The 10564-nt window shown below is 34.2% G+C and overlaps 2 protein-coding genes across 2 annotated transcripts; one reads left to right on the top strand and one right to left on the bottom strand.

Annotated features, from left to right (window-relative positions):
* Positions 1-138: 138 nt before the first annotated feature.
* LOC124631539 (alpha-ketoglutarate-dependent dioxygenase alkB homolog 4) lies at positions 139-3717 on the top strand. Its single transcript, XM_047165986.1, has 2 exons — positions 139-1061; positions 1419-3717. The coding sequence occupies exons 1-2, from the start codon at positions 310-312 to the stop codon at positions 1735-1737; spliced, it is 1071 nt and encodes a 356-aa protein (XP_047021942.1). The 5' UTR covers positions 139-309; the 3' UTR covers positions 1738-3717.
* LOC124631540 (tetraspanin-33-like) lies at positions 3708-10525 on the bottom strand. Its single transcript, XM_047165987.1, has 5 exons — positions 9886-10525; positions 6803-7003; positions 6337-6495; positions 5229-5486; positions 3708-4401 (listed from the first exon to the last, which is right to left on the bottom strand). The coding sequence occupies exons 1-5, from the start codon at positions 10000-10002 to the stop codon at positions 4222-4224; spliced, it is 915 nt and encodes a 304-aa protein (XP_047021943.1). The 5' UTR covers positions 10003-10525; the 3' UTR covers positions 3708-4221.
* Between the last annotated feature and the right edge of the window lie 39 nt (positions 10526-10564).

Here is a 10564-nt window from a genome sequence, read left to right as displayed (position 1 = left end):
ATATTTATTTAACCTATTATAATTATAGACTTTATAATAATTATCAACATAAAACAAAACGGTTTTGGTCGCAAAAACCGTAAAAGCGTCTACATCTCTTACTGACTTTGACACTGACGTGTGTGCAGCGTGACACATGTCATGTCACGACTCATGGACGACGAAAAATGGATTGGAGGAAAATCCGCACGCGAATTCGATAAATTCATTTTGTGTCTCTGACAGAGCAGTCATCGTTGGCGCAGGTGTTATAATAAACAGTGAAATAAGTATTTCATTCGCTAGCTTATAGTCGTATTGTGTAAAACAATGACTAAGCCTCGTCCGTGTGGTTGCAAAGGCTGCAGAACATGTTTGGTGTGCGAGACACAATATGGAGCTGAAAACTTAAAATTGCAGCTGGAACTGGATAAAAGTAAAAGTTATGTTTATTGTCCGTTCTGTAACAAAGCGTGGCGGGGCTGGGACGTGGACTCTTATAAGCAGCACCCTAACCACGAAGGAGATTCAATAGACTACCCAGGAGTGTACATACAGCCGGATTTCATCTCGGAAGAAGAAGAACGGGTATTAATGAAAAATATCGATGAAATGCCATGGGACATATCTCAGAGTGGCAGAAGGAAGCAAAATTTCGGTCCAAAGACTAACTTTAAAAAGAAAAAAGTAGCTGTTGGTAAATTCGAGGGATTTCCAGAATTTTCGAAGTATTTGCAGGAGAGGTTCGATAGTATCAGTTTGTTGAAGAATTATTATGTGATTGAGCAGTGTTCTTTAGAGTATGATCCTAGTAAGGGAGCTTCTATTGACCCTCATATTGATGACTGTTGGATATGGGGGGAAAGAATTGTCACTGTGAATTGTTTGTCTGATTCTGTGCTTACAATGACATCATACAGGGGAGATACAAAGAAGTACAACTTGTACTGTGCTGAGCAGTATGGCCCAGTAGTTAATACTGATGGTAGTATCATAACAGATGGTAAAATGGATCAGTCCATGTTGGAGTCTTGCAAATCTGTGCTTGATGATGACATTATAATTAGAATCCCTATGCCAAGGTAATTGATTTCACATTCTACATTAAACAACACACATGTTGGGTTCTTTTAAACATCTCACAATGTGTTATTTAAAATTGCACAATAAATAAAATTCTCATGAAAATAGTTAAATGTTGTGCAATATGTCCATGTGTCTATGAAATAGATTGTGTACAAGGTTAAATGGAATGAAATCAGTTTTGTACAAATATTTAACTGTATGATTGAACAAAAATTGTATTATTTCAATGACTTTTCTTAGCTTAGATTTTTGGCTATGTAACTAATGTTTACAATCACTAAAATTATTAGTTTAACTCATATACAATGTTGAAAAGATCTGGGAATTTCACATTTTAATATTCTTATTTCCAGGAGATCATTACTCATCATTTACGGGGAGCCCAGATACCACTGGGAACACTGCGTTCTTCGCGAAGACATCACTTCAAGAAGAGTATGCATCGCATACCGGGAATTCACACCACCATACTTAACTGGGGATCAACAAGAGATCGGTAACACCATTAGAGAAATTGGTAAAACATTCTTTGATCACAAAGGTAAAAAGTATGAAACTGAAAAAGAAGTTACCAATGTCCATGAAGGTTTAGTAAACAGTATAAAATCTATTGAAATGAGTATATCACCACTTATTGAAGTAAACAAAAAGGTAGAAAACCAAATAGCTTAGACTTGACTAGAGCTCTATGGAAACTAGTATTTTTATACAACTTCTATATGATGGGAACATTTTTTTATTTAATTAGGTATTTATTGTTTTATTTGGTATTTAATTAAAATTGGTAATTAGTTTGTAATAGCTGTGTTTAATGCCACTAGCTACATACGGTCTTAGATTTTAGGTTTATCGCTAGTATTAATTTACACACTTTTAAATTAAAATTGTATGAATTTATTTATGTTAAATGCAGTAAGTAGGTTCACATAAAAATATTGAATCATGCGAGAATTCTTGCTTAATTTTGTAAAGCACTGGTACTCAGCTGCATCCGGTTAGACTGGAAGCCGATCCCAACATACCTAGTTAGGAAAAGGCGAGGGAGATGACGATGATGATTTTTCTTTACTGCTAGAAAATAAGCAGAACTGTGATTATTAAAACTTGCAGCCTGCAATTTATATTGCACAATTAATTCTGCTACCATTGTTGCAAAACATATTTCAAAGATTATAAACAATCCGGACTCAAATGCGATGTTGTGTATGAAGGTATGATACCTTTTACATTTTGTTTTTTTTCGAAAGCTTAAAAACCTATATTTCAAAGAATTAATTTTAGTGGTGATGGATTTTTTACCAAATTATAAGTATTCTTATTTTTCATTTATTATCTTTATTGTGATTGCTATTTAAACATTGCAGATATATACTAATTATGTCTTGTTATTTATTGAGCAATATACTATTATTTGGTCTTTAATTGGAATTACTTTATCTACATACAATTTATTCAAGTACCTACTCTAAATGCATTACACAGCAGAATAATGTGATTCAATATTATTCTGAATATATTATCATATACTGAGACTTAAAAGAATTAGATCCATGTTACTTTTCCAAGCCACACAGTAAAAAAAAATATTTAATTAAAAACATTTAAATTAATATACTTAACAGTAACTGTGAATAAGAAACTATGGATTCATTTATTGTGTATTACTAGTACTTATCTATATTAATATTATAAAGCTGAAGAGTTTGTTTGTTTGTTTGTTTTAACGCGCTAATCTCAGGAACTACTGGTCCGATTTGAAAAATTCTTTCAGTGTTAGATAGCCCATTATAGGCTACTTTTTATCCGTGTTCGTGCAGAGGTTTCCACGGGATGCGGGTGAAACCGCTGGCAGAAGCTAGTAAAATTATATTCCTGAAGCCTAAGTAGGCGATTTTGTTCTGAAATATGTTACCAAATTCTAGTTAAATATACACTGTGCTTTTTATATTAGATTGTGAAAAGCTAATTTGAACATGGATATGTGTGATACTACTGTTAAAACAAAAAAGACTATTTCAACACTAGAGCAAAAATATAGGCCCACATTACTTTTCACCTAAATTGCGGCAAATAATTTTTAATTTAACTTACATGTAAATTGGCCAAAAATAAATCATGCTCACGCATGGAAAATTTGTTCTATAAAATTCCCAGTATTAAATACACCCAGTGTTATATAAGAGTTCCATTTGTACTTATTATTTAATTCTTAATTTTTATTATAATCAGCAACTGTAATCAAGTCATTAGTTTGCAATCTAGCAATAAAAATTGTTGATAAGTGTGTAACAATAGGTACTTCCTTTTATAATTATGTATGTATAGTTACGCAAGTAATTTTTTAGTTATATCTATATTGTTCAACTGCGTAAATGTGATCTTTATCCAAACTTGCATTGTTCGTAAAACTTTTAATTTTTTGCTTGCTGTTTGTTTGGGATTAGAACCAATGAAAACAAAAATAGAAAATAAACTTATCATCGCGATAAATGATCAAAAAAAAAATTCGTTATCGTAATTGACCGCTTAATTACATAATCTGTATAAAAGATCCCAGTTTGTAATACTTTTATTTTAATGTTCCTATATTTAGGTGTGTTTTGTGGATGGTAAAATAGGATTTTTAAATAAATGCCAAATACTGCAGTCCAATTTTGTAGTTTTATTTAATTTTATACATATTTATAATCTAAGAGTTAGGTACAATGTATATTAAAAATATAATCATAATTTCATGAAAGTGTCAATTTAAATGTCTTATACATTTCGTTAATGATATATTTACAAAGTTATGAGTACAACATATTTTTGTCTCAGAAAATTAACAAAGTCGAAAAATCCTAATCTGCGAAATAGCCAAAATTATTATTTGAGGCTAAAATGGGAGCAAATCAACCCAAACAATAGTTAGAAGTAATCATTAAGGCGGCAATCATACTCAATGTAGAGAAGAATAAAAAAGTAAGTACTCTTAAGACATAGAAACAAAGAACTATTTCTTACTGTCAGTAAATTATTATCTTTTATAGTCTACATGTTTTGTGTTTGTTTATATTTTACAACCTTTACAACAAACACCTATGTATATTTGTGTCGACACAAATGAACATCATTACTGACTTAAAAATAGAATCATTTGTTTTTTTTTTAAGTTGTTTATGCTGTACTAGAAGCCTGATGGTCGATATAGACTTGACCAGCCTCCTTGTTATACGCATCTTCAGCTTCGCGTTCCATGATAATCTTCTCCTTGATTTTCCACGTGATCAGGGCCCTGGCACTCTTCAGTTTTCTGATGCAGCGAGCCAGGAGCAAGGCGAAGATAATTCCAAGAAGCTAGAAAAAATGAACATTAATTACTTTAACATTAACATTAATTTCATTAACATTAACATTAATTACCATTGTTATGGGTTAAGCAAACCTTTAATTTATTTTCTGTAATTTAGAGGGAACAAATTTACATAATTTATGGTTTTTAAGTACTGCATTAATTTCTATATAATTGTTTATTCTTGAAATAGATAAATGATATCTTTTATCACAACAATCTTAGTTCTAAGTGGGGCACGAGCTACATCTTTGCAAACAATGCTATCTGTCTCCAATAACTTTCATCGTTAGTAAACCTTATGAAAACAATAGCAATGCTAGGATCTAGTAAACTAGAACAGGATTGTTTAATGATGAAACAGTTTTAACTGATGTCTCATTTCATTGAGAAAACTATGACATGTAAGTTATAGGTAGGTCGGTTTATATTTTATGAAGTAATTTAAAGTTTGCGTTCAAAAAAATAGCTGAAATAAAGTTCGAATAAATAGGTACGGTGGCTTGGTCAAATCTCAATGACCGATGATCAGCGTACCTTTAAAGGTCAATGACATTTACAGGTCATCGGATCGCCAAAATAATTATATCCTCAGTGCAAGGTCATCATCAGTTGAAGCGGGTTCAAAAGACCAGTATACCCAGGTAAGCCGGTTTTTTTGTTTTTGATTAAAAAATATCTCAGCCATTTATTTTATCTAGGTACTAATCTTAGTTTTACACTTAGAAAGATTCACAAATTGCTTTATCCCACAGGTGAACAATTCTGTGACAGCTTGCTTTCATGTACTTACTGTCCTTCAACTTAAACTACAGCCAAAGCGTGTACTTACATTAATAAACATAACAGAGACTCCAAGAACACCAATAACTGTGGAGTTTTGTATCAAGGCATTGACCAAGGCATCCTTACAGCCGATGCCAGCTACCCTGTCGCATTGACCTGATGCGCTAGAGAAGCAGCAGACTTCAGGCAGGGTCAGGGTGACGAGCTCTCCGTCTATGAGCAATGTGGCTTGAACTGTGGTCTGGTTGTTGGTGAACTCCATGCCCTGGTAATCCATGAAGGAGTTGCTGCCGCAGCACCCAAGCTGGAAGGTAAATATAAGTTTTTTTTTGTTAATCAAACAAAGGCAGTTTTAAAGATTTTTTCTTCAAGACCCATTTGTTTGAGATTTTGTTCAGAAATGATTATAAATAGTTAATACTATAGGTATTGTGTCTAGCTAGATTTTTGATCTAAATACAGAAAAAAGCTGATGAAATCGTTAAGTTCATTCAAAATAATTTTTTGTCATTGTTAATCAAAGCAACTGCTGTTAAGACCCGTATCCTTTCAAAATGATATTTACCGTCGCATTTTACATCACACACTAAAAGTGGTTTAGTATAGCACACATACTAAAGATAAGACGACCTACATGCTTGTAGGACTTTGCGACGCAATTGTTTAACATTGAGCAAGGGCTCTAAGCCTCTATGAAGTACGGAGGTCACGTTTGCCGTCTTATATCCACATTAAGCCGGCTAGCGGCTGTAAGACTACATCATTCACATTATATGTACAGGTACGCCCTTCCCCACAGAGTATTATACCTAGCTATCTATATTTAAAATGTACGTCAAGTAGGTTATTCCGACACGTGAGACTTAAGTTGTTAAAGCTAATAAAAATACTAGTTACCCTCGTAGTTTCATCAACACAGGCTGTCGGCCTGTCTGCGGTTTTAAAACTCATAGGTACATCCACATCCATCTACTCTACATACTTCAAATTTTAAAACTACCGAAATTTGAATTCAGGCTACTTCTAGAAATGAAAATAAAATAACAAAGCTCTATATAGCTAGGAACTAATGTTCAGCATACACACTTCTTTCGACAAATTTTCGGCAGACAATTTTTGGAAGCCCTGTGTCAATAAACTGTATCAATACTTACGGCAGATTGCAAAGCGTCCATCTCTTGTTGAATCTCGGGATCATTGTATGCCCACACAGGCACGTTGATGTAATGCAGCAATCTGCCACTGTCCATGGTGAAGGCCAGAATTACGACCACCAGCTTAATGATGAACACCGCCATGAGGATGCACGCATACTGAAAGGAAAACTCTTGGTTAGGATAATCGAAAAAAGGATCAAAACCGTCTCGGTTAATTTGGATAAATTCAGTTAGTTAGATAGAACAAAAACATGTTTTGTTTATGGGATGTCATCAAATGACTCCCCCCGCTGCGTGAGTGCAGCGTGAGGAATGTCAGACTCTTACTGACTAAGCCCCACCATGTTCCTTCTCAAGCCTTTTATGTACCAGGGCCGCGGTAACTCTTTCGAACAATCCCACAGCCACAACAGACAGCTTGAAAGATCTTATCATACTTTAAGATATTTATTCTGATACATACCACGTTAACCATGCAAGTGCTCAGCTTCAAGCTGCCGAAGAACCCAAAGATGGAGACCAGCAGCAGCGCCAGTCCGATGAACACGCTCAGCGATGATGGGGTCATGATGTACCCTGCAGAACCGGACTCGTAGAAGAAGGATAGCCCATGATAGTGAGAGTACACTGAGATACCCAGCACTATCATTAATGCCGCTATCACCTGGAATTTATATCTTATTTTAAGACAAACTGCAGACTAAACAGTCGGCTGATAGTAGACCTGATAGTTTTTTTTTTTTTTTGGGAAAATCGTGAATCTAGTCAAAGTTTTCAGTTGGTCTAATACTACCTAAATCCCCCATCGTTAGGTGTCCCAAACCATTAGGTGACTGTTTATTTTCTCTATCTATTGGATAGTGTTAGAAAGAAAAGAAAGAAAATGAATTTTATTGCGCAAAATATAAGTTAGGAGGCAGCGGGAGGTAGATCCTGTGTATAGTCTCGTGTCATGTCTTTCCATTTAGAATACCCTATTTTAGCTTAGCTTTTAGCTCCAAACTCTTTTACCTCACATTTATTTTTGACTCTCTTCGTTTAAGCTTTCCTACTATTGTGAACTTGACTTATATTTGCGATTGTGCTTGTAAGTTACATGCCATGGTATTATTCGAACTATCGATCACAATGCTTTCCTTCTGAGGGTCTATTGTTCTACCGTCTACCCATAGAAAGTAGTGCACGTGCTTTTGTGCGTAAATATTTTCACTGCAGAAAAATCCCCGACTTGACTATCGTCAATGAATCATACCTAATCATGCCATATTTTCGATGCCAAAACACTGATATCTTTTAATCTATTTGATAAGCAATTTCTTTCGAGTATTTCGACAAAAATAACATTATGATTCTTTTGTTTTCTTGAACATGATAGAATAAATTAAAAGTATTTGGTATAAAGAAGATAATATCCTGTAGACGATTATAGATATAGCTAGATTAGGTACTTTTTAAGTTTAGTAAGACGAACGAAGATGAAACCGCGTTAAAAGATAGTGTTTCAAAATAGTAAAATTTTGTCTTTGTCTTTGAATCTAATCTAGCAAGTTGCTTTCAATTGAATTGGCCACGGAAGAGATAACTTAAAACCCAGATAACATTGATACTTATTTAGATAGTGCATATTATAATAAAAGAAAATCTGACTTCAACTTATGCAGTTATTATCTTAGTTTATACCCCCGAAATGCAGATAAATATGTGCATACACGATGCAGATTCTTAGACACTCTCAACAATGACATTTGAGTGTTTCTATGTGATAAAGGAAAAGGTTTATGAGCTCAGTGACAGACATAATCAGTCAATATTTTATTTTTATCACAACGTACTCATTTTAGATTGATGGGGACTTTACCTTGTTAAAGTGTAGGAAAAACAAACAAAAAGGAAAAGCAAATGCAAACTCAAAATCAATTCCTAACTCGGCTGCAAACTTTTTGTACGTCAAAATTTACAAAATTCAGATTCACCACTTCAAATTGTTTGGCATGGGAAGAAGAAGTGGCGCAACAAACCCGAGCAACCCAGCAATAAAGTCTGGATAATCATTTGAATAGCTAATTATAAAATGCTTGAATTATTTGTGTATCGTGACCTCTACCATAATCATAGTCATTTATAGTAAGTTCAACTCAGTCTTGCGCGCGGCCTTATGTGTGGGTAACCCTTGTACATATACAGTGACTTTGTGTGCGTGACAAGAGGTACAGTCGGGTACAAATACAGTTATTTAGGGGTTACGGCTGTTTAAAGAAAACAGTTATTACGTAATTTAATGTTTATTTATTTATAATGATTCTGAATCGCTCCTTGAAAAATCAAATGATGAATTTTGCATTTTTAGTCCACACTTTTATTTATTGTCCTCGTACCCCGAGCTAGAAAATATGTAAGAAGTATTTAATTCATCTTAGATATTTCACCTCATTTATTTCTTAGGTACTGTCAATGTCAATTTGAAAAAACGTATGAGAAAATAATGAAAAACTGTAAAATGTAATAATAAAAAGCTTTGAATGTTGTTTCATTTTTTGAAACGCTACCTGACTCCTTAAACATTTTCTCCGTGAAGAACTAGACATTTTTGTAAACGACTGTACCCATAAGAAAAAGCGATAAGAACACGTCATGCTCGGACGACGTCACTGTCACACGAACGAAATTTGTACATTTACAAGCCGACGCACACATAGGGCCGCGCGCAAATCTGAGTTGAACTATCTATACCTAGCCTTCTCTTAACTACATATTAGAGTCGGCTTACAGTCTAATCAATACATTCCCTTTTGTTACTTACATACTTATGAATTAATAATGTAATGGGACTGAGAGGAGCCTTCAACTACAGGCATTTCTATGCCTAAATGGAGACTCCATGACATGAAATTGTAAGTCAAAATTACTTTAAATGAACTTTATTTATTTATGCATCTGACTAGGTATCATTGTTTTACATAATGGAAACTGCTTGTAATAAATAAAACGTCTTCTAGTATCACCTGTTTTTAGTAAGTAAATGCAAAGGTTGGAGGTTGGCCCAGCAGTGGGTCGGTAAAAAGGCTGATGGTAATGATGATGTAACGGGCTGCTACTTTTTAGTCTTGCATAGTAGGTACGAGAAAAGCATATTTTTTTCAAATCGTTTCTAGACGGGCACGTTGGAAGTTAAATCTACAGCAATAAACCTAGTTTTAGATGGATTATGCAAATGGATGCATCTGTTAACCGTTTTGTATACTACAGCAACTCGATGGAAGATTACGTGGTCATTAGAGATTGCACGTGTGTATTGGTATATGAATATTTTTAAAGCCCATAGATAGATTGTGAGGTACATTCTCTCGAGAGAAAAATTGATCATGATTGTATTGAAAGTTTCTTTAATTGCTTAATTTATAAACAAAACTAAATTAATAGCTCTGGCCGGAGTCAGTCTAGAGCTACGAGGGTTTAAAGTGGTGCAATAAACAATTCGATGCTTTATCTTTACATAAACAAGTACCTATTGACTATTGAGTTTTAAAAGGAAAATTGAGTACTTACAATAAACATAGTCGTGATGGTCAACAATAGAAATCGTATAGACTTCATATTGTATTCGGTCTCCGTTTTAGTGAAATGTATTCCCGAATTGTTCACCACTCCTGCACTTTGCGTCATTTTTTTTAAATTAAAAATTACCACTTTGTATACGACTTTACAATACTTTAGCCAACGCTATACAGCCGTGGATATCTTAATGATAACCAATGTGGAATCTGATAACGATTGTTTTAACACACATTCATGAACACAGTGTTTTCCAACTATGTATGTGCACTGATTACGAATGGCCTGTAAAACTCGGTGATGTGTGACTAACTTCGCTTCGAAATGAAGCGTTCTGTGCTTTAATTACGAGACCTAATTATAAATAAGCTGTTGTTTTATTAAGGGTTTTATCGGTGATCAGACTTTAGATTTATCGGAAATTATCTTTCGATATCAGTAAGTAGGACTCATTGCACTCGGTTGAGCAGAAACTGTAGGTACGCAATCAAGATTTTTGATGTCTTTTGTTTCAAAAAACTGTAACTTGAAGTCACAACCTCAGCTGTCGGAAAATATAGGTAGGTACGCAATCAAGATTTTTGTCTTTTGTTTCAACAAACTGTAACTTGCACCCACAACCTCAGTTGCCGGCTGTAATCTATGAACTGGTTAAATGTTAACATCGATTGGT

The sequence above is a fragment of the Helicoverpa zea genome, chromosome 6 (genome assembly GCF_022581195.2).
Source record: "Helicoverpa zea isolate HzStark_Cry1AcR chromosome 6, ilHelZeax1.1, whole genome shotgun sequence".
NCBI classification, from domain to species: Eukaryota; Metazoa; Arthropoda; class Insecta; order Lepidoptera; family Noctuidae; genus Helicoverpa; species Helicoverpa zea.
The sequence above is the reverse complement of the archived record's forward strand: the minus strand, read 5'-3'. Positions and strand labels throughout refer to the sequence as shown.

What these genes read in the sequence shown, in the direction of transcription:
- LOC124631539 (XM_047165986.1), top strand. Translation starts at nt 310, where the DNA reads ATGACTAAGCCTCGTCCGTGTGGTTGCAAAGGCTGCAGAACATGTTTG. An exon ending in ATTAGAATCCCTATGCCAAG is followed by an intron (nt 1,062 to 1,418) that starts GTAATTGATTTC and finishes TCTTATTTCCAG; the next exon opens with GAGATCATTACTCATCATTT.
- LOC124631540 (XM_047165987.1), bottom strand. Translation starts at nt 10,002, where the DNA reads ATGACGCAAAGTGCAGGAGTGGTGAACAATTCGGGAATACATTTCACT. An exon ending in GCACTTGCATGGTTAACGTG is followed by an intron (nt 6,496 to 6,802) that starts GTATGTATCAGA and finishes TTTTCCTTTCAG; the next exon opens with TATGCGTGCATCCTCATGGC. An exon ending in TGGACGCTTTGCAATCTGCC is followed by an intron (nt 5,487 to 6,336) that starts GTAAGTATTGAT and finishes TTTACCTTCCAG; the next exon opens with CTTGGGTGCTGCGGCAGCAA.